Consider the following 23,428-nt stretch of genomic DNA (forward strand, 5'->3'; position numbering starts at 1 on the left):
TCCCGGCAGGCCGGAGCTCGGGTCCCGGAGAGGCGCTGCCCGCGCCAGCGGGCTCTCCCCAGCGGAGAGCCCGCAGCGCCCACGCGGCCGCTGCCCCCCGCGGAAGTTTGGCGGCGGCGGGCGCGGGCTTTGTTCCCGCGGTGCGAGCGGCGGGCCGGGCCGGGGCGGGCGCGCAGGTTGCCTCGCAGGCTGCCGTGCCCGGCGTGTCGGGACAGCCGCCGCTCCGGAGCAGGAATGCAGCCGCGCACCCGCCGCGACGGGCCCCTTAAAGGTACAGCCCGGCTCCGTGGTGGCGCCCTGGGCTACCTGGCTCGCCTCGGCCGGGACTGGGAGTCCTCCCGCAGCGCCCTGGCACAGTGGGGCCRCAGCAAGAGTGGTACCAAAAATAGTGACGAGGGGAGGGTTTCGCTGCGCTCTTAGCGAGTCGGGAGGTAGTCCCATGAAGTCTCGCTGTGAAAACTTTATCTTTGTGGTTCCTCTGTCAACTGATACCTGCTGTTACTTCGTCTTGTGCGGTGGTTCTTTATTTTACAAAGTGCGCCCGGTGGTGAAGAAAACATCCCATCGGTTCGGAGAATTGTTTATAGAGAGTTAGAAGGCTTTTGGGGGAGGGGTGTGGAGAGGAGGTACGTACCTCATTTCTCTCCCTTCACTGCTTTGGCAGCTGCCGTATAATTTCACCCATCCGTTTTCTCCTATGCTACTCTGAAATTACAGGAAGCATTTGCTGTAGTGCTGCTGACCTCCATCATTCTACAAGTATTGCCCCTGGGGCACAATCGTAGGGAGTTTGGATTTCAAGTAATATTATTTCTCTTCTAACAAGAAACCTAATTGCAGGCAGCTTTGAAGAATGTGCTAAGCCAGCTTGGATAGACTGACTAGAAAGGGCTGTGGTTCTGTGTATCAGAAAGCCTTTTTTGAAACCAGAAGTACTCTTTGAGTACCCGAATGCCGCAGAGATACTTAGCTGCCCTCTAGGAGTGAGAAGGATCTAAAAAAATAGATCGTAGTGTAGGTACAGATCTGGATGTGTTTTATTTTGGCTGTTACCCAGGTGCTCCTGGTTAATGTGTCTGGGCTGTTAACAGCCATGTGGAGGATGTCTGATTGTAAAATGCAAGTTTGCTAGTAGGTGGTTGTTCCTTGATGTCTCTAGGATGCTGGTTTTTTATGGCAGCTTGTTTCTCTTTCAAGTAGTTTTCCCATCAGTGAACTTTTGTGTATCCTCTTGTCAGATGACTGCAAGTTTATAATTGCATGTGCCAACTGTTTCCAGAAGTGAATATTTTCTTTCTTTCATTAAAAGATAGGTTTTGCAATAAGGACACAATTCCTGAGCATTTTTTTTTTCATATTTGAAGCAAGGAAAAACATGAGGAGATACCAGGATGGAGGTGGCAGAGAAAATGCCAAAATTTGTGATGAGTCGGTGTTCTTCCACTTAATTAGAAAATTTTCAGAGTTGTCCGTTAGAAATAACCTGCAGGGGTGGTGTGCAGCTCAGCTGTCATAAAGCATCCCTGAAAGTTGCAATGCCAAACAGGTAAATTGTTATTTACTGCTCTGTCTCAGTACAGGAGCTGGTAAAGCAAACAAGTCTGCAAGACTGACCTTTGACTCTTTTGTAGTGGATAGTGGCAGTTCAACTGAACTCTGTGCCAATAAAACCCCAAACCAAACCAACARAAGAGATCCACAAGTACCTTGAGCTCTTGGAAAAGTGYGTTGCAGGTAGAAAGGGGTACAGAGAGGGAATTTAATGCTAATGTCATGCACTGCTGGTGGCTGGAGTGAAGACGGACCTGGTGTTAAGATGGTCTGTGTTAATACAAATACAGAATGTCACAGGACCTGTCAGGCTGATGTGTTTGCTCTTCTGGCTCCTGGAGCTCTGCCAGAAAGATACATAGTTTATATCAGAACTTAACTTCTGAAACATCATGACTACATTTTAGAGCTGGAAACCTGAATGTGATGCTTCCATAGAAGTATATTTTGCAGTGGGAATCGGTTTCCACTGCCCGTGCTTGGCATCACGGTTGGTTCTACAGCTCTCAGCCAAGTGGAAAGCACYCGTTTTCCTATTGTCAACTTGGAGTTGATAATGTTCTACTTCCTGAGTGTGCTAAGAGTGCCAGGGTTTACTGATGATCAATTTGGAGGATATTCACAGGTCTCGTGATCAACCTGAATTATCTTGACTCTTTTTTTCAAAGTGGCGATGGCACTGAATAGCATTCCCCGTACTTCTAAAATGAAGAGCAACATGCTGCAGGATGATGACAAGTAGTGTTTTTTTTGTTTTGTTTTGTGTTTGACAGTTCTGTCTACTAAAACGTAATGGAAGAGCATATAGCATTAATCTTCCAGTATGAAGTTAACTTTTTTCATTRTATAGAAGCARTTTTGTTTTATATTCTCTTTCCAGAAGCTTTCAGTTGTGTGCTTTAGCAGTTKTTTGCAATAGACAAACTTTCCATGTGTCTTAGGAGTGTGGGTGTATGCAGCAAGAAAATTAATAGGTGCTTAGTTACATAAAGTGCTTGCATTTCCAGAGTGTGTTGTGAACCTTGAAGATGGATGTTCTCTCTCTGTGGGCCACAAAATGGGATTTCAGAAAACTGGTAGCTATTTCTCTCCATTGTATTCTTTGAAGTTACAGAAGAAAAAGTGGTTAGATATAAACATTATACAGTTATTTGTAGTTCAAATCAGAAAGTACTACTTGTTTTATGTTAAATAGTAAAAGAAATTAAAGTGTTTTGCATTTTGGTTTTACTCCTAAACACTCTCCAGACTAGTGAAATCAACATTAAAAAATAGTTAAAACATTAATTCTGTGAGAATGATCTGTAGTCTGATAGTGCTCTTGAATCTTCCTGTACTCTTGTGAAATAGGCAAATATTATTCTTGTTTTGTAAATGTGGGAAGTGAAGTAGAAATTGTCTTGCCCAAGGCCAACTCCATTTGCCCTAGAATGCAACTTACCGTTGAACACAATAGAATATATGTTTTATAACACTTATAAAAGCTGATAAAGAGATATTATCTTAAAAACCAGTCAAGGTTTTAAAAATAGGTTTATATAATAAGTGCACATTCTGCACCCTYGTTGAATTCCTTTGCTTGTGACTTCTGACTTCTCTTTTTAATAAGACTTGCATTTCTCTTGCTGATGGTCAAAAGATCATAAAACCACAGAAATTATACTGACTGTCGGAAAGGGTGAATTGGTAAGTAAAGTGTTATTAAAATAAATGTAAAAGAAAAGTGGATACTTAATTTCTCCAGTCCACTGTTATTTCTAGCTTAGCTATTTGTGATGTTTTCTTGAATGGGTTTGCATAATAAGATTGTATATATTAGACTTAAACTGACAGTCTTTTAACATGTCTGGCTTTACATGATAAAAYATCCAAAGCTGGAGCTCTGGCATATAACAAACCCACTCCCTTAAATGGCATACTGTATTTAGTTGCTGTCTGTGTTTCACACAAATCATGGCAGAAAACACTAATTGTAATTGTCATCCACGAATCTCATGYCCTTGATGGTTAGGCTTTTACTTCTGTGTCTGTGATGCCAGTGGTTCTTTGCCATTGCTCTTATGTTAGGTATTACTCTTTTATGGGATTTTGTTGTCTCTRTTGAATGAAAACTGGATATTGTAATGCTCCTTGAATCTCTTCTTTCTTCTGTCTGTAGATTTTCATTTCCCTGCACTAAAGATAGTTACTGTATGGATACAGGAGCTTGTTATTCTGTAGACTTGTGGTTTATTTATGCTGTATATCTAGTTGCTCTGGGACTGTTACCTGAGTGTATTTGACTGCGCTCCTGTTGTGAGTGAATTCGTGTTCAGGTTTTTCAGTTTTCCAGGCATACTTTTTTGCCTCTCTTAAGCAGAACTGTCTCTTAGATGTTGAAGTGTTCCAGCCAGTGCATTTAGGATGGGAGACTCTTGAGCTGCARTCAGTGTTTCTGTGTGGAGCAGATCTGCTGGCTGTTGTGAGCCTARATGAAAGGAGACTCACTGTGTAAGGGTAGGAAAATAAGTTTTCATAAAGAGTTTATTAACATCTAATGGAACTGATGTTTTTTGACTTTCGTAGTTCTAAATTTCTAATGRCTAAAATTCCTCATATCAAGGAATTACAAAATTTAGTACAGAAGACAAAGAAAAAAAAGGGAATTGAAGTGTCATGAGCCCAATTCTGATAATATGAGATACATTAAGCATTCTGTTATAAGCATGTTAGCACACCTGTGGGTTGTGAACAGTAATAACAGAAGCTTTGTCTGTCATGAGATTCTTAGGTGATTAGATTTTTCTGATGTTAGCCACTTTCAACAAGTCACAAACCATTAAGGTTAACAGACAGTGATGTAGAGGCATATTCAGTGTTTGTGCTGCCAGTTGCAGTTTTGTCAAAAAGCATATGACCAAAGACAGCGAAGATCTTGTTTCTCAAGCTGTTGTATGTTGGTTGCAACTTGCTGGTGTTGCAATACTCAGAAATAAAAAGCACCAGATTTTTTTCCCTGGATGAGTTAGTTAGAAGAGAATACACAACCTCATCACTATAGTACAGAAAGGTGAAAAGATCTGTTGTCTAGCAAAGTTCCCAGTAGGTAGTGTATTTGCCTGAAAAACAGACCCCATATTCTGTAGTGTCAAGGTGAAGTTTTGCTCCTCGAGTGAAATCCACCGGTAATGGGACTTCATCATGACTCCAGGCAGGGGAGATCCCTCTCCTGGCTACCAGCATGGTGACTTCCTCCATGTGCCCTAGCAGGACATAGTCTTCTGTGTCTCTTTGTTACTGCGTGACAGCCCCTCCCAGCTGCTGGAGCTTTCTATTTCTATTGCATAGCAGCAGTTCTTTAATCAGAAATCTTGTTAGTATTCAAGGATAATTGATCCGACTCTCTGGTAGGGGGTGGGGACCCAGCCTTGCATCCTTCTCCTACTTGCCACCCCCGGTTTGACCCCTGTTGTCTCTTTGTTTTCTCCTGTTAAGTTTGTGCCAGTGATGTGTGTGTGTGCTGTTTTTCCAAGCAGCCTGAAGTTGGCTGTAACCAAGAGCAGCAGTTAAATAGAGCCCGATTTCCCCGCTTCCTGGCGTTCAGTTGTTCGGCTCCATTTTCTGGTCTTCTGTGTTTTTGATTTGCAGAGAAGGAACTTACTTGGTGCCCCCGGGCATCTCTTAAACCCATTAGAACAAACTCCATTATTTCACTGTACTTAGAAATCCTCCTCCTTTAGTCCCAGCATCCATCAAAATAATGTATCCTCTGTAAGGCCCTGTGGAAAATGTTTAATAGGATCTTTTCAAACTCAAGGAGAGTTCCAGTTGGAAAGGGGGAGGGGAGAAGGCTAATGGAAGATCTGACTGTGACTTGCAGTGAGCCTGAACTTGGCCTGTGTCAGCTCTCCCTTCACCTCCATGCTGAGGGAAAGCTGAACAGAGCGGATCCAACACTGGGATCAAAGCTGGAAACAAAAGGCTTTGGGAGAAAAATTTCCCGTCTGGCCAAGAGGCAGCCACACAAAAGTGGTGCATAATTTATCACTCGAGGTTTATTTCTGCTGTGCTCCTTTTGGAGAGAGAAGCAAAAAAGAAGTGACTCTCCTGCTGTTTCAAAGTGGATAAGTGATGGCTTTGGAGATTTGAGACAGGAAGGAGCTAGAGATATCATGGAAAAACTTTTTCAGTGCATTCTGTACCCAGTTTGTCTCCTCAGACGTCGACAGACATTATTTCTGTTGAAGGGAACTCTATTCTTGCATTTTGAAGTTTCAAAGAGTGAGGACTTTTGTCTTCTCTGGTAATTTCCAAATCACAGTGGAGTGGTGTTGCCCTTGGCAAAATCAASTTATTTGACTTTCTGAGATGTTTTTCTTAACTTAAGGATTGGTCTAGGTGCTGTGGCTCTGTGTAACGTGAAGGAAGAGGCTACATTTGCCCCAAAGGGTTTATAGTCTTAATTGGACATCTGACATCTGATAAGAATCAGGGGTGTGATAATTCTACTGGGATAGATAAGGTCAATATTAAAATTATATAGCTTTCTAATTAAATTTCCTTTAACTTTGGTTTAATGGGAAAAGCTTCTAAAGTTTTTCATTCCATTCACTTCTTAGAATGAGGATAGAGCTTTTGGGTAGGATTTGGCATCAAAGACTACTGAAAGCTGGTAACTGTAAATAAGAATGAGGAAGCAGATGCAAGAGTAGTGTAAACCATGGGAAGAAGGTAAGGGGATATAGGAATATAGATATTAACAGAAGCAAAGATAGGCATTTTGGAAATGAGAGCCAAGGGCTTGAGCTGGCAAAGGAACAGAAGAGTCATGTAAGGAAATCCAAGTGAAGTAATTATGTGGGATCTGATGGCAGAAAGAGTTGTTAATTAGGTAGGATAAAAGATGGAAATTTTGAAAGTGAAGATCAGCATTGAGCAGAATTTAACTGCTGAGACAGGGAAAGACTTATTTTACTAATACTTTAAAGGAGGATGTGACAAATTGTTAGGAATCCCTGACTGTAGAGTCCTGACCTAATGGAGAGATTTTATGCAATATTAGGAGCTTAGTAATGGAATCAGAGGTGGAAAGGGAGACTATTAGCATAATACTGAGATGGTAAGCCCATGGGATAGCTTCATCACCATCTGCAGTGATGGAATGTGGGATCTGTCAGCCTTGGGAGCACATAAGCCAGAAGAATTTTTGAGCGAGGTGTCCAGGAAGGTRTTTTAGGAGATGGTATTGTCTGGAAAAGTGTATGAAATGGGAGGGCAGAACTGAAGAGAGAAGCTAGAATTTTGAAGATAATTGCTTGGACAAAAGCATAAAGTGAGAATAGGTGATGGGTTTGGTAAGAAGTCTGGATACAGAAGCAAGTGTAAGTCTGGTGGCAGAAAATTGCACCTTTCCTGGAAAAGAAGCCTGCTTCTCCTCCCCTTCCCCAGTAAGAATTGCGATGTGAAAGAGTGAGTCACTATTGTGAACTGTTTGTAGGCCCCTGAATAGCCTCTATCTCTGAAAGGCTTATAGGAAGCATTCTGGGACTCTGCAAGGTTAGAGGGAAATACACACACTTCTCCTTTAGCCTGAATCTCCAGCTCCACCAGTTCATTTGACTTGGTGACAGCTGGTAGTGCTGGGAGAGGTTCTCGCTTAAGGTGCAGCCATTCGATATATCAGAACTGTCTCGTGGGATCTAGGATTAGAATAAAATGAAGACACACCTACCTACTTTTTTTTCCCTTTTTTTTTTTTCCTTCTGTGTGCTCCCGCCTGATTTTAGTTCTGAATTTCCATAACTGCTGAATAGTCAAATCCTTTCTTTGCAACTCTGAGGGTAGGGAAAAAAAAAGAGGGTTGTAATTTCCTGCTTCTGTTCCAAGCTTCTGAGGATGAACCAGGAGGTGGGATAATTCTCTGAATTAAAATTGCATTTGTTAAGAGGAAACCAGCTTTACTTACGTCCTTTCTTTGTTATTCAGACTTTGCCATTTCTTCAGGCTGCACAAATTTAAGAAATGAGGTTTCTGAGACCACAGAGACRGCTTTCTTCTCACTGTGATTCTTGAAGCCTGCTATTCCTGAGAAGTCTGTGTTGAGTTTCTTGTGGCTGGAGGACATGCCACTAACTTGTGCTGCCTTTATAAAAGGGCCTTGACCAACTTAGTACTGTTAGCATGAGGGGAAACATAATGAGTCTGTCTGTGAGAAAACTAGAGAGTCTGGCATGGGAAAGGGGAGATAGATTGGAGGCTGCCATTCTGGAGGTTTTAATAGCCAAGAAACTGGAGAGATTAGTCATTGGAAAATAGGAATGCTAGGGGGCTATCTGCATTTTTGTCATGGATCTCACATAAAAGTATTCAGTGTCTAAATCTTAGAAAACATGATGTAGGAGTGAGTGGGAGACTAGGTCGGGTCTCCTGACATGAGCAACAGGCATTGCTCTGCAAACAGACTTAAGTTTATTACAAGGGAAGAGCAGGTTGAGTTCAGAGCTGTGACCATTCAGAGATGAAGTGGTGAAGGGGATTTTCTTGGGCTTTGACTTGGAAATCARGAAGGATTGATTTATTTGATTGATGTGGTTATCATTGTTTGCTATCTTAGGGAAGGYTGCCTCTGGATCTGACTTCTTCCCTGATCCAGTGAACAGCAGCTGCAAGAGGGTGTTGACTCACAAACAGCTGCTTCCCAAGGGTTGTCTCCACTACAAGGGTGGTAACCTTGTGTTCCCGTTTGAACTGTCACCACTCATGAATCAATACTGTCTGTAGGCCTTTGTTCACTGCATTTTTGAGTGTATGGAAGAATTCAGACCTGCAGTCAGCATTACCTTAAACAACAGAAGGCCTTTAGGCCTTTTGGGTGTTAGGTGTTTGTTTTTAGAGGGATTTTTTTGGGGGTGTTTTTTTTTTTGTTATTTTTAATTTGTTTTGTTTTGTTGGGTTTTTTCTGAGGCACAAGGTTCTTTTATCTGGGAAGCAGGTGGATCCCCTGCCTGTACCTCAACTCCTCTAGAAGGGCAGATTTGTCATCTTTGCGTCTCTGGCAGTTATGCTGAGTAATTTCTATGCTGCCAGTACTCAAGCAAGAATAACCTTGGTGTTCCTTGACTTCTGCGACCTTCCACTATAAACGGTTTTGGCTTGAAGCAGCTTGCTCACTAGCAGGAGAAGCCTGTTATTTTTCTGGGTTTTCTCTTCTTTGTGACTTGCCTTCTGTGAACTGGAAGATGAGGAGCTGTAATCTTCTTTTGCTCTTAGTGCAAATTCCAGACTAGAACAAAATAAGCAAATTGCTTAGGTTTAAGTTTTCCAGTCAATCATCCCTAKAAAATGTTGGGAGCTTTTTCGTGCTTCTTTTCTTGCTTTGTTATGGTTAGTTCTTCATCCACAAGTCTTTAGAAGTCTTGGGAGCAAACTTTTAACCTCAAAAGGAATGTCTAAAAAAAAAGGGAACAATTCCTATGATACTCTGTAGTAACTTTTTCTTGCTTGGTTGTGCTGGAGAAGCAAACTCAATGATGGTAATATGTATKCTGGAGGAATAAGAGCAACTCAGATGATTATTTTTTGAGAAAGAACCCGTGAGGAATTTTTCTGATGCAGATGCTTTAGAACGGACTGGCGATGAAGAGGAGATGGCGGACACTTGCCTCCTTTAAATGCTTGGCAAAACTCTCTGTTTAGCTTATGTTGGTACACAAGGTAAAACTTAACACAGTTACAATATAGAAATAATGGGAGATACAGGGCAAATTAGASCTATGTACAATTTGTCAATTGTAGGATAAAAATAAACAGTATTCAGACAGAAGCCTTTGAGCAAGGAAGGGAGTGAGGCAGAGATGACATCTTTGGTATGTAAGTCTTGACTTACCCGCTCAGGCAAAACAGCCTCTGAGCTCGGGCTTCAATTAAGTGGCTGGGACAGCTGCCAAAACACCTACATTTGTTGGCTAATACACTGCATTGGTCCTGCAGGTTAATCTGGGAAAGGCATGGGGTGTTATCTGGGTTTGTCTTGGTTGTTTTCTTGAACAATGGTCTATCAACATGCTTTKCGCCCTGTGTGTCAACATCTTAAACTAAATGTCGTGGCAATGCTAATACTGCCTCTTGAAGTGTTGTGAGGACAGAGGGCCATTGGAGCTACTCAACCCCAGAAGACCAGGTATGCCTAAGGAGCCAGCTTTTCTGACCTTGCAGGATGCATACCAGAGTCTCTAAAGTATGTGTTTTATGGCTCTGTGCCCTTTTGAGACAAGCAGAAGGGGAGTGGCTCACAGGAGCAAGATGACAGTAACTTCTTGAGGAGAATATTATCTTATTGTGTGGGATGGGACTGAGCTAAGKTGGGCAGACAGCACAGACCCTCTATAGCCCCCTGCAGCCCCACACTGATGAGCCTCAGGAACCTTTGCATGCCTAAGGCTCTGTGTGGCTTTGCTGGTTGTATAAGTGGCCTTGGCAAGTAGGAGGTGTTTCAACTGCTCAAACCATGAGAACTGAATACAATGCTGAGATTTAACTCCTAAGCTAATCAAGAGCAAACTAAATATTTGACTCCCACGAGAATGAACTCCAGAACTCTGTATGTTCTTCCATTGTAACCAAAAGGAAGTAAACTTATTTTTCAGATAAGAAAGACATGAAGCCACTAGACCTGTGAGATCTATGTAATGATTGCTATAGAGTAGGACTGGAAGGATTTCCATTGCTGATCTTTGCTGCACCAAACCCGTTTCTTTTTATGCAATCTCATGCAAAGCAGCAAAAGTTGTCTCCACCTAAAAGCACAAGAGAACCATCAACTGAAACCAAATGAAAATGCTGTCCATACCTACAAAAACATTGTTTCTGGGGTTTGACGCTCCTTCTGAGGCTTAAGAAGCAAATAACTTAATCCAAAATTCACATAAAAATCTAGTCAGAATATAAACCATAATACAAATATCTATAGCAGAAAAAAGAAGCCCAAACCTGCTAGCCAACTAGACTGCCACAAGTTATTATGTGAAGTTATTCTGCTGTCATATAGTGCCAAGTGAAATGTGCAAATTTAAGTCAGACTCTTACCAAGTACTGAACTGGCATGTGCAATTTGGATTTCAAGTTGGATCCAGGGAGAAAAGCATAAACGATAAATATTGGAATGAGAAGTAAAAGGTGAGACTGAGAAGAAARTTGTATAATCTTATGAGTAAAATATAAAATATATTAGAGCAAGGAATACTTACCTTACTAGAAATAAAATGTTATTCTTTGGAACATTTTCGTTTCTTTCCTTGGGTTCTGTGCCATGTATCCCTTTCTGTTAAAACCTCTGTGGAGACAAGCCCTTTGTATGTTGAACTCACTTCTGGAAGAAACTCAAGCGTGCTGTTTTTTACATGTGGGTAACACTTGCAGAGCTTGTTTTGCCAATAAGAGTGTCTTTGAATTGATCGTGGTGGGATGTGGTGTGAGTTCTGATGAGGCTCTGTGCAAGTGTRTATTTTGATGAGAACTCACCTCTAAAATCTCTAGTAATTTTGTTTTCTTGTTGCTGATGTGAATAAGCTCCTTTTTTTTTCTGTGGCCCATTATTGTATGGATGATGTTTGAAAATGAAATGTCTTCCATCTGGTTAAGAAATCTGATTTATCCTTGGAGGCCTGAACTGCTGTCTTTGCTAGCAGGAAATAAAYAATGTTCCAACTGTCCCCAATTATCACCCACTTGCCTTTCTACACATCCATGTCTTTTGCAAGGRTAGAAGAGATGACTTATGGATCATGAATGGAATCCTCTGCTTCTTCATCTCTATCAAATTTAGTCCTCTCCTCTGTTTAAACTTTGTAAATTAAACACACTGCTTAAAACAATTGAACAGTGGGCTGGACCGTGGAGGTGTGGTTTTCCTGGGACACAGTCGGTGGCGTGTTTCAGGTGGCACTAGGAATGCAACTCCAAATGACTTACAAGGGCTTGATACTGATTCAGAGTAAGGTTTAGTATAATCTCACTTAATGGGAAATACTGTCTTCAAAATAACAGTTTTAGGGTAACATAAAGCCCATGGTCTGGAATAGCAGAATTGGAGGAAATTTTGCTCCTGCTGCCTTTTCTTTTAATAAACTTGGTATCTCTCTGAGAGAAATGTTTTCRGTGAGGGTGCTAGGATGTTGTCACTGCTGAGGATTGTTCTTCTCTGCCCGCAGTGTATGTGGCTTGGCCTCCTGCTGCCAGGCTTCCTTGGCCCAGGGGTGTGGTTTCTTGTTGAGCCTAGTCTGGGATAACTGTGGGTTGCCCGAGAGAGCAATCTCATTCCCTTGTCCCTTTGATAGGTCTGTGTAGATGTCTGCTGGATGAATCAGTCCAGCTTGTTGGTCTGTCACAGAGCTGGCCTGCAGAACTATAAAACCACAGATTGTGTGGTATTKGCCAGCTGAAGTGAATTGGTCTTCAGAGAGCTCATCAGTATAGACCTGGTGGAAAGGCAGAGGGAGGCAAACCAACCATTTCTTGGCACTGACTTGCTGCTTGTTTGTTCTGCCTCAATAATAATTTGGAAAGACTTTCCCTAGAAACAAGGGAAGGTGAGTATTCAAGCCCAAGATTAATTCCTGTGGCTCACACATGCATAGACCTCCTTATTAGTATTGTACTTGTACGACAACGCTGTATTAACATCCAAGTGTGTTGAAAGATCAACCCATAGATGTTGCAACTGGTGCAGTACATTAATTGGTGATGCCCTTTGTGGTGGAGACTTCTTTTCATTAAGGCTGGAAGCAAAGACCTACTATCTTACTTTAGTTGGGCTGCCACAGACTAGTGTTGTGAGTTGTTGCCAGAGAAATGGTTGGTCTGAATATGAAAAGCTTTATCCTTTTGCTAGTGCTTTGATTCTCCTTCTGTAATCTTGCCTTTGAAATTACTGGTGTCTAGTAGAGAATTGGTTCTTGACCCTTGTTTGCAGACTCTGGATCAGAGTTTTGCTTGCTTTCCTCACTGCTCTCCTCTGATGTAGTGTGATGTTGTGGTCTGACAAGCCTGCCTTGGGCATGCACACAAAAGGAGACACAATCCCACTCTCCTCCTGAACCAAAATCAGAAATGGCAGTGCTGATGCAAAGTGTCTGGTTGATCACAGAAAGACAGAGCTAATTGTGGGAAAACATAAGCTGTCTAAATGGCCATTCCTGTTCTYCCTGAATGAATATGTGGCAGGCTGAAGGGGAAGATGTACATAAGATGAATCTTACACATGAATTGTCAATTGGATCACGTAAAGATTCACTCTAATGGAAATCAGAGCTTCAGTGTAACATGCAGCATGTGCACACAATAAGGACAATCTCTACTCTGAAGAATTAATGATTTCTGCATGTAGTAAACTGACAGATGTATGAAATAATGAGAAAAAACTGACAATGAAATACTGATTAATGTAGTAAACAGAGGCTTCACTTAAGCTTTGCCATTTACTATGTATGGTGATGCTTTTTGTCCTGTCTTCTGTATCCTATCTTTCTGTTGAAGCTGTCTTTCTCTAGTTGTTCTTTTTCCCCCTTTGATACGCTGCACGCAACATTATCACAATTAGACACATTTKTTGTGTCTGAGGTCTGACACTGGGAGAGTTAAAAAATCGTCTCAGATGTAATGTCCTTTTAAGAGGATTTAATAGCTCTTGCTCTGGATAGTGCCTGTTCCTGTTATCTGCCAGCATATTCAATGAACAGTTGGCATTAGTCTAATGAAGGGGATCATACCTAAACCCAGCTGGCAAAGATCTATTCTGTGTCCATGACTTTTCCACCCTTTTCCCTATCCTGACTATAGCAGCTCTTAGGATGGATCACAGAAGGATACTTAAACATGTAATCACTGAGGTCAAGAAATTTGAGAGCAGATGCTCAACTTGGACTTGGTTAGAAATCCAGATTTTAACCCTGGATTCCTGACTTGAGGTAGTTTAGCTGCGGCCAACTTTTTCTAATAATTATTAAAGGTTCTTTTTGCTGCTTTGTAGCAGCAAGCTAGGTAGCATTCTGTAAATACATAATGGTCTCCAGTGGCTGTATTTACCCAATAGTTTAAGTGTTTTTCCCTGCACCCCTTGGAGATCAGCTGTACAGGGCTTGGGTTGGGAGTGCCATCTTTGCGAGCTGTAATATAAAGATTCCTTACAGTTGTTGGGTCAGGCTTGCCAATGGCTAGTTTGTGGGGGGTTTTTTACTCTTCTCTAAGGATAGTTGACAACTGTATTTTGGAGTTTACAGACCTTTTTCTTTTGAGGGTAAAGAAGTTAACCATGGYGACTGGTTGCCTAATAATTCTGCACACTAAAGTCAGTGGCTTTTTCCCAGATTAGAATGTTACATTTTTAAACATTTACTGTACTCAAGTGTAGAATGATCTAATTCATTGTGTTTATTCCTTCTCATAAAAAATTTCAGCACAGGGGCATGCCTATCTTACTTCCAAATGCACAAACACTTGGTAAACAGACTGTAAGAAGAAAATCACTCATGAGCTACTGTAGTAAATACATCTGCAAAACCTTAAACAGGAAATTACCCCAACTACTTCTGTCAGTTTGCCTCTGAGGCCATGGTTCTGCAAGCAGTGAAGCAAAAGAATGAATCAAACTGGGCTGGGTGAGGAGGAGTTGGAAGATCTTTCAAGTTTGCATCTTTTTGAAGCTCGTTGCCCACTGGACCACTTTTGCTTATCTGTTTTTAATCAGGCTGCAGAAAGCTATGCCAGTTTATGGGGGTTGTAGGACTGGGAGTAAGGAAGGAGGGGACTAAGCTCTTTAGGGTAGCGCAACTGGTGAAGATAAAACCACTATCCTGATGCTTCTTGCCCATTTTGAGCAAATATCAGTGTGTTTCTGGAGAACCCAAGTTTTGTTAATCACTTTGATATAGATAAATCAAGACTGCTTTCTGTCCTTTACTTATTGGGGACAGAAAGAGGTTTGTTTCAGAGGGATACCTGGAAAGAAATCAAGAAACTAGATTACAGCATGAAGGACAGAAGATTATACCTTCTCCATGGAAAACAGACATATTCCTCTGAGGCCTTGATACCTAGATCATCATCTATGTATTTAGTTTGCCAAGTGCTTGTGCAGTTTTAAGGAGTAGTATGGGAATGATTTCCGGAATGTTTCTGCTATTTGTAATTCCACATTGTTTGATAACGTACAGTAAAAAATGGAAGGAGGATAATGAAACTCAAAGCATGCTTCTCAGAATCTGGACTTAGTAGACCACCTCAGAATAAAGGACCAGGAAATGGGAAAGCCAACTGAGCTCAGCCGCTAAAGCTGAGATGAATGCTGTCATGAAAGTAATGGTGTGTGGCTTTGTTGGGTACTGTGACTTAAGCTGATCAGATCTTGACTCATCAAGGCTTGTTGGCTGAAGGTCCAAATATACCAGATGTTCCTACTTAGRGAATGATCCACAGGAATAAATGTTATGTTCTTGCAGTGTCTGGGAATGGTAGCATAAGGTACCAGAAAAATTCAGCAAATTTAGTCAAGATACAAACTGCACACTAAGGCCTTTTCTCCTCCCACAGAAATACTTGGTTTTTTTCTTTTTTTTTCCTGACTGAAAAAAAAGTAATTTTACTGCATAGCTATTGAAAAGGATTAGTATATGACTCCTCCATTTAGGAGTGGAAAGAGATGGGGGGAAAAGTGTGTTTTCAACTGAAAAAACTCCCAGGAACTTCTCAAGGTAGACTGTAATTACTGGAGATAAAATTCTGCTACAAGTAGAAGTAACTAAATAAGTAGCCCTGTGTTGTGTCACTTCTCTACTGTTATCCAGTCATTTTAGGTAGCACTTATAGCATGGATGGGCCTGGGTTGCTCTTTGATTGGAGGAAGTACTCTATATTTGGCTGAATAATATTATGTCTTGCAATGCCCACAAATTGGCTCAAAAGCTTGATTCAACTTGATTTGTCTGACTGTACCCTATTCTCCAAAGTATGGTGGAATAACAGAAGGAAAATTGCTCTTGAGTCATTGTGGTAAATGCATCTGTAAGACAGGAGACATCACTGTCTATTCATGGGTTTTGGCCCTGAGATCATGGTTCTAGTAAAAAGCAGTATGCTTGTATGGAGGAGGAAGAACAGTTTAAAAGTTTTTCAAGTATGAAAAATTTTTCTTCCAGGACTGAATGATGCATGTGCTTAAATGTTTCTGAGCTCTATGAGGAATCTTTTATTTAGAWAAGCACTTCAAACCTTGGAACTTCGTCTGGGAAGTAGTATCAGAAGCAGTTCTTTACAACATTGTTAATACAGACTCTTCTCATGAGAAAAATCCCTAGGCATCTTTAGCCTGCTTTTGTATGGAAGCAATCGTTATTTCAATATGTGTGCATATCTTCTCACCCAAAAAAACTGGTCCCAGAGAATAGAAATTTCATGAAAACAGGCAGCATAATAAAGGGAAGGGACCACAGAAGCAACTTGGCTGTGGGTGAAGATTTCTCATGGGTTTGCATTTTGTTAGACATAAAAGAATCCCCTCCCTCCATTTGGCAACAGATGCATCAAAATTGAGTGTTGGAGATGAATCCATTTGAAACTGACTTTGTTAATACCATTTCTTATGTAGCTATTAAGATCATTCAGGTGTGCAAGTTGGAGTCTTACAGGACCTAAGCCTATTTCCAGATCCCCAAGCAAGTGGCAATGGTCTGAGAGGTTGGTCCATCAAGCCCAGGAGATGTTTAGTCCTCTCTCATTAGGAGGCAGAGGCCTTTAATAGGCTTTAATTGGGTTGCACTTTAGGACTGCTCAAAAGCTTTGTTAATATAGGATGTGGCTGCTTGGTTAGAGAGTGATATTTCTGGAAAGAAGCGTGTTAAACCTGTGTTTTGAGCTAMCTGGTTGCTGGCTGTTTCCCAGATATGAATGAGGTTTGGGGTGGGACTTTTTGTTGTTGGGGGTTTTTTTGTTTTTTTAACTTGTGAAGTTTTTGGACTGGATTTTATCTGTTAAGGTTCTGTTATTGTGCTTATCCCCAGCTTATGGGTCTGTGGAGGCTGTGCTCTCTTATAGCAATTAATTTTAACTAGAGTATCTGAAATAATTACTACTCTCAGTGATTCACCCTGTGCCTCTGAGTGGCTGAATATGAGTTAAAATTTTGCTGAATGTCACAGTTTACAGCCTGGCAACTTCCATTTATTTTAGCGTGCTGGGTTATAAGCTGGTGCTTTAGGAACTATSCACAAGTGTCCTGGGGTAATGTATTGCCAGATAAGATCCTCTGCATTGCTGGGGCTGCTCTGATTGAACTGGAAGGAAGCTGCAGGCGTGACTCTCTTTTCCCTCTTGCTCTTCGGGCTGTGTTACAAGGCCTGTGAGCCCCAGCCTGGCCAGGGCAGAGGATGGCTGAGGGCTTTTGCCGAGGGCAGGGAACGGAAGGAAAGGTGTCCTGTTTATTCCTAAACATCCTCAGTGTYTTGAAGCACAAGAGATACATTTTGTAATGCAAGTCGAACGAGTTCTGATGGTTTTTCCTAACTAGTTACATCAGAAAGGCCAAGGATCATTACTTCTTTTGCTGATTTTTTTTTTCTTTTTTTCTTTCAGCCTTCCTCCCCCTCCACCTTTTGTCTTGCTTTCAKTTCACCCATCTGCATCTGGTCTTGCCCAGGCAGCTGCTGCTCTATTTGTATGTTCCCTGGGGGAGCTCTGGTGCTCCTTTAAGATCTCCTGTTGCTTTGGGAATTCACCTTTTCGACATGGTGCTTCATTAGCCTCTCTCATTTATTTAGGACTGTGAGAAAAGATTTCCCCTCCCAAAAAGCAGAAGAACGAGTTTCCAGCAGTACGCGCTTGAGAGAGAGTGTCTCTATGTAAATAGAACAGGTTTAAATGCTATTGGCGAGGAAGCAGCTGGAGAGGTTTTGAAGGAATATTGTTTGACTGAGTTGGCCCTGCGAGGCCCTTTGGAGGCTGAGGCTGAAGAAATCCCCCCTGCTCTTTCTCCCTGGGGAAGGTTTGTCCACTGACGAATGACCGTGTTGCCCCTGTGCACTGTTGCCTCTTGTCCCGTGCTCCGGTCTCAGCACGGTTGCTCCTTTTTGTTGCMGCTCGTTAGAGGAAAAAGAGCCATTTGGGATTTTTTTCAACCATTGGGTTCTGCATTTCCTCATTGCCGCCCCACTCCCCTGCCGGGCGTTGTGGGAGAGTCGTCCCCTCTGCAGGCGACGGTGGGAACGACTCTGGCCTCACTTATCACCAGTGACAAATCAATGGCAGCCTTCAGAAAGCTGGCCCCCAGGATCCCCGCTCGGCCCAGCTCTGGAGCAGTGGGAGGCTTCCCTGGTGGATAAAGGACTCCCTTGCAGCCATGACTTGTTGCCTTAAATCTAACTGAGGAAACCTTTTCAGTCTCTTCATCAGTGCCCCCTCCCCTCTCGATTTGTCTTGGGGAAGGTGGCGGCTGGTGGAAGGGGGGCACATGGGGAAGTGGGGGGAGATGAGAGTGGGAGAGCATTGGGGTTTGTAACACTTTTTTCTGTTTCTCTTTCACAATAGCCTGGCTAGTGCATGCAGAGCTGGGCTCACAAAGCCTCCCCGAAGCGCCCGGAGTCCCGCAGGGCGCCTCACAGTGAAAGTTTGCTGTGTGTATTCCTACCAACAATACAGCTGGGCCCAGCAACAGGCTCCAGCTTTGGGCAAATATTTCTACAGCTTTTCCTTAATCGCTTTTGAGGGGAGGAGAGTGTAGGAGGGCAAAAGAAATTTTGTATGTGCAAGGGAGACGAAAATAGATAAGGGTAGACAGAATGATCTCTGGCATCTGTGGTCCAGGCTTCTAAAAGGAGCCTTTATCAGCATCCATGCTAAAGCTAGAGAGGGTTTGGGGAGCATCAATATTGGATCTGAAGGAAAAGGGAGATTAAGGCAGACAACATGTAGTKGTTTAAGCTCAGCTGGTCTACTTTTTTTTGTTTTCTTTAAATAGGAAGCATAGCTGACAAACCCCTTCTGTGTAGTTTAGTCCAAGGCATTGGTGTAGACTAAAAGTGCAGCCTTTTTTTTGTGCTAAGTTTGTCTAGCTCATTTCTGCTTAGCTGTTCTATAGAGCTTGTGCTTGATTTCCTGTTCTRTTACCTATGAGTTATCTCTCAATTTCTAGTTTATTTCATTTGGGTCACAGCTCCACACTGGAAGAAATCAGAGAAGCCTCTTTAAAGTAAACTATTTCAACTTCACTGTCTGATAGGTTTTGGCCTTGGATGTTCCTTGAGCCCCGTACTGTAGCCCTGGGATAGATAGACAGGTAGGCTCATACCTGTGTGCTGATTCTGTCCTGTTTCTAAAACTGCAGTGGAGATACCTAAACAGCATGAAACTGCTTGATTGGGTCAAGAAGACATCATGTGAGCCCACTTCTCTGTAGCATTATGAGGAAAAACTATCCAGGCCACCTCTTTTARACATTCTTTTCCACCTCTACAGGGCTGGCAGCAAGCATGGCATACCCACAGTTTGGAGTTAAATTCTTACACTGGTTAAGCTGTGTTGTATGTGTATTAAAGGTTTGAATGCCGTCTTAGACTTGATGTTTGTGTTACAGTAGGAGTGATACCAGAAGCATAATCCTTGTTCCAGGTGTTTAATGTCAGAAATTAAATTCAGGCAGGAGATGTTTCCCTGTCAGTGTTCTCCCAGAGCAGGGAGTGCTTCTGCCCTGAGGTCATGGTTGCACAGATGCTTCACACTCAGCTTAACTAGGGGCTGCACATATGGAGACTGAGCTTCCTGTACTCTCAGTCCGAGGCCATATGCCTGATGARCAAGACTTCTGTGCAATGGTAAAGCTTAAAAGTTCTTAGCATGGATATAACCAATGCTTTTAAGTAAGGGATATCCTTGCCTCTCATTTGGAGGTGAGCATAGAATATGAATCCTTATTTGTAGGAGGAAATTACTAATAAGCCAAATACAGATCTGAGCCAAAAGAATATAGGCTAATGTCTGTCCTTATGGAAATGTTCAGGCATCCTTATCCTCGCAAAGGGGTGACTGCCCCTTTGTTTTCTGTCACTGATGATCTATCTTTCTATCACTGATGCTACAATATTTGTAGCAGCATTCTATCCTTAGAGCATCACAACTACTAGTGACGCAAGATTTGTAGGAAAGGAGAACCACTTCAATTAGACCAACTAATGTGGTGGAAAAACAAACAAGATTTTGGGAGCAGTTTGTCCTGAGAACTGAAATAGAAGCTCAAGTCTTTAAATTAAGTACGAGCTGACAGCACTTTCTTTCAGTTCAGCTTGACTGTGCTAGYGAATTAGATATTACAAAGAAAGTTCCTGATAGTTCTGGAGCTGAAGGAGGATGATATGTCAGAAAGGAGTTGGTGCATTAGGGGCCAAGCCTGTTCCAGTCCTTGCCTGAATTTCTCTTTCAGTTGAATAAAGTTKTACCAATTTTCTAACTTTCCAGGCTGAAACTGGAGTGAGACAGAGAAGAGTTTCCGCTTAAAACTATYTGTGAAACTTTAGTTAGAAATTACTCAGTGAGTTTGGAGAATAAAGATACAGAGAGAGTGCTTCCCTTCTCCGTGTTTAAAATGTTGCCATAGTACAGAAAAGTTGGAGAATGTCACRCTCCAGAAATTTTAAAAACCCAATCCAAAACCAGAAGAAGCTTAAGGATTCTTTGGTTTCTGAAATTCACCCATGAATAGTGGAATTCTAAATACTTTTGTAGTATTTAAAACATTTTTAATAATTTAAAAAATTTCAGTCAGTGCTTGTATGTGCTTGAGTAGGAGTTTAAAAACCTGCYGGAAAAAGCCTCTTTGACACTCTGTGTTGAATATTGACTGTCTAGGAACAGGCTTGAATTGAACAGGAACTCTGCTCCAATTATTGCCCCAAGTAAGGAGCTCTAGAGGAGCTGTGGTCTAGAGAAAGCCTAGAGGGCAGTCACTCAGAAGGCAGAGTGCTTCTTTACTGACCTACAGGCTGTAAAGAGGAGAAGGAGAAGGCAGCTGCAGGAGGCTATTTCTGTGTGCCACAGAGTGCTGTTGAAGATTGTGTTGCAATGCAAGAAATAGCACGGAGAGTTGAGTCTGTCATCCTGGGAGAGATGCACCCAAAAGCAGTGCAGCTGTGTGATGTCAAATACTGAATAATATAACCTGTCTGCCTGGTCAAAATATTCCAGGTAATTTTAAAGTGTTAGCTTTTTGGTAGCTAAGTGGTCCTGATGAAAAAGAGCTGTTCTTTGCCATCAGCTTGCACCTGGCTTAAACTTGTGTATTTTTACTCAGTGGGAATAGAGATAAAAGAGGCTGTGCTGCCACCTGATAATGAACTGAGTTTGAATTTATGGGCGTTTTTCATTTTTAGGGGAGGAAAAGAAAGAAAAAGTAGAATTTGGGAGGAAGGAGTTGCAGAAAAGTATTGGATGATGGAAGTAGGGAAGCTTGTTAAGAGACAGAAATGAGGGAATGTGGGCAGGTGAAAGAGTGTTCTAGGTGGTGGAGGTGACACTCTGCCTTGTGCTCTCTTTTCCTCCATCTAGCTCATACATAGAACCTGTGCCTTTTACTCCCAAGTCCCACTTTTCTCTAGTGGCTCACCCACAAAGCAGCTTGTGTCTTTCACATTCTTTTCTGTAATTCATCCTTTTTCTTAGAAAAAGAGGCCTTGCTAGTTTGAGAGGCCTGAGGCTGACCTGTTTGGCATTGTGTTTTACCTTCATATCACCTGTGTTACTCCCCTGYCCTTCTGTAGTGTTTTACAAGCACCTTGTGTAAACTTGGTTCTTTGGCTCTTCAAGTTGGACACTTGGAATCAGGGTTTYTGTCATGGGACTCTGTCAGAGACCTAGAAAACAGAGCTATGAAACCATTTAAAGCAGTAAGATGTGAAGGTGAATCTGTGTTTATGGACTGCTTGATTGTTCTGGTGATGAATACCATATAATAATTGTGCATTGAGATCAGGAGTTTGTGTTGCAAATAATGTGGAAATTGTKTGGTGCCATAAAAGTGCAGAAGTTGTGCAGGTGAATTTAATTCTGGGATTTCATTAAAGCTTTTCTAACTTGCTTATAATGGATTGTAAATGTCCTGTGTAATCAAAAGCAGCTGGGTTTTTCTTCTGAAGTGTGCTCCATAAGATACTGTCTTCGCCAGACTGTTGCTCAGTTCTGCGTACCAGGAAGCAAGCCTTTAAATCCACACCTGTGGAACCAAATTTACTGCAATCTCMAGTCCTTGGCTCTCATTTCCCTTCAATGGAGGGAGAGCTGGTGTTGGGGGTCATGGTGTGTCCCCCTAGCATGGTGTTTACTGCTACCTCTGTGGTTAACCTGTTCCTCATGGGCCATTCAATGCTGTCTGATATTTTACACTACACATTCCCTCCTCTGCTGAGGACCGTATGTGTGTGTGTATGTATATATATACATACGCACACACACAAACATATATATATATATATGTATTTGCATCTAATATAATATTTTTTTCTTTGGAGTTGTCCCATACCTGTTCCTTTCTGTTTCTGCACCTTCAGGAAGAGAAGGTCCAAGTCTCTCAACACTGTTCTTGCAGCCTCTTTCAGCGTCTTTTGACCCATTCCTTGGTGAACAAGACAGTTGGGTAAAGGCCACAGGTCTGCAGATGAAAARCACAGGGATCGTGAGTTGAGATCCATGTTAATTTCCCCCGGAAACCGCCTCTCTGTAATKACAGTTCCAGCATCCTCCAGAAGAAAAGAGCCCTGGCCCTCCTGGCAAATTTGATGTTCCTTGCAGCAGGGAAACCAGGCGTGGAGCAGAGCAGGTCAGCTGGGGCTTGAGAACGCTCCCCTTCTGTGTCTTCATTGCGGAAGGGGGGTGGGGGCTCTTGCTCTTCTCAACCCCCTTCTTGCCCCTTCCCTCAAATCTCCCAAGTAAATACAATTTTATTTTATTATATTGCTGCTGATCTGCTGTTGTTTTTGATACAAAAAAGGTGGAAGGGGCAAGAAGGAACGAAAGAGTCTGGCGACAGGAAGAGATGAATTGCTGAAGAATGACACTGGCAGGGACTATTGTTCATTTTAACGCTGGAGCAGGAGCAGAGAGAAACGTTCACACGCCATTCTTGGGCATCCTGCTGGGCAGGCTAGGAAAGGGGCATTCCAGCTGGTCGTGAGATTTGGCTGGACAGATTGAATTGGGCTGAATAGAATGCTCGCYGGTTTTTATTATTATTATTTTTTTTCTTATAAAGAAACCCACTGATTAATTGCAATGGAACCCGATTAAAGGGAGAGTCTGAAACCCACACAGACATTACAGACATAAAGCTGTCAGCCTACCAGCATGTGATGACTGGGCCTTAACCCTTTACAAGGCTAATGGGGGAGGGGGATCCTCACTGGAGTCAAMATTGCTCAGTCTGTGTATACGTGTTTGTGTGAGAGAGGACTTGTGTCATTTGGGGAAGGAGTTGTGTGCACAGCAGGAGACCTGTAAACAGACCATGTCTCATGAAAGACAAGGGATTGAAGAATGAAAATAAGGTTTAGAGTAATTTTGTTCATGRAGAGGATGTATGAGCATTTGCTCAAATCTTACTGGCTTATTTTAATAGTTTCGCAGAATTCGGTAGCCTTTGTCCACCCATATCTGTCTCTCCTGTGCAATCCTGAATGTGGCAGTAGGAAAAATTCTGTGAAGAGACCTGTAAAGTTCCACATACTGCTTGGGGAATGTTGCAAAAGAACTTGGTAGAAACATGAAGAACGAAAAAACTAGGTAAGTATATAAAGGAATGCTGTAATCTGTGTGARAACAAAGCTGTAGTTGAGCTCAGCTTGGGGACTGATGTGGAAAGTGGTTGGCAACT

At 42.2% G+C, this 23,428-nt stretch overlaps 1 protein-coding gene across 3 annotated transcripts in view; it reads left to right on the forward strand.

Annotated features, from left to right (window-relative positions):
• Positions 1–23,428, forward strand: part of LRP4 (LDL receptor related protein 4) — a 79,522-nt gene that overhangs the window by 489 nt on the left and 55,605 nt on the right. The window contains exon 1 of one of the 3 annotated variants that reach the window (XM_057364933.1): positions 215–271. The exons of the other annotated variants lie outside the window; for them this stretch is intronic. Coding sequence (XP_057220916.1) covers positions 235–271 — 37 coding nt within the window. The 5' untranslated portion in view covers positions 215–234. Of the gene's footprint in view, positions 1–214; positions 272–23,428 lie in introns of those variants that run through there. 3 annotated transcript variants of the gene reach the window in all.

This window comes from Malurus melanocephalus, unplaced genomic scaffold, assembly GCF_030028575.1.
Source record: "Malurus melanocephalus ecotype Western Australia unplaced genomic scaffold, MMel_1.1 scaffold_2, whole genome shotgun sequence".
Classification (NCBI taxonomy): Eukaryota; Metazoa; Chordata; class Aves; order Passeriformes; family Maluridae; genus Malurus; species Malurus melanocephalus.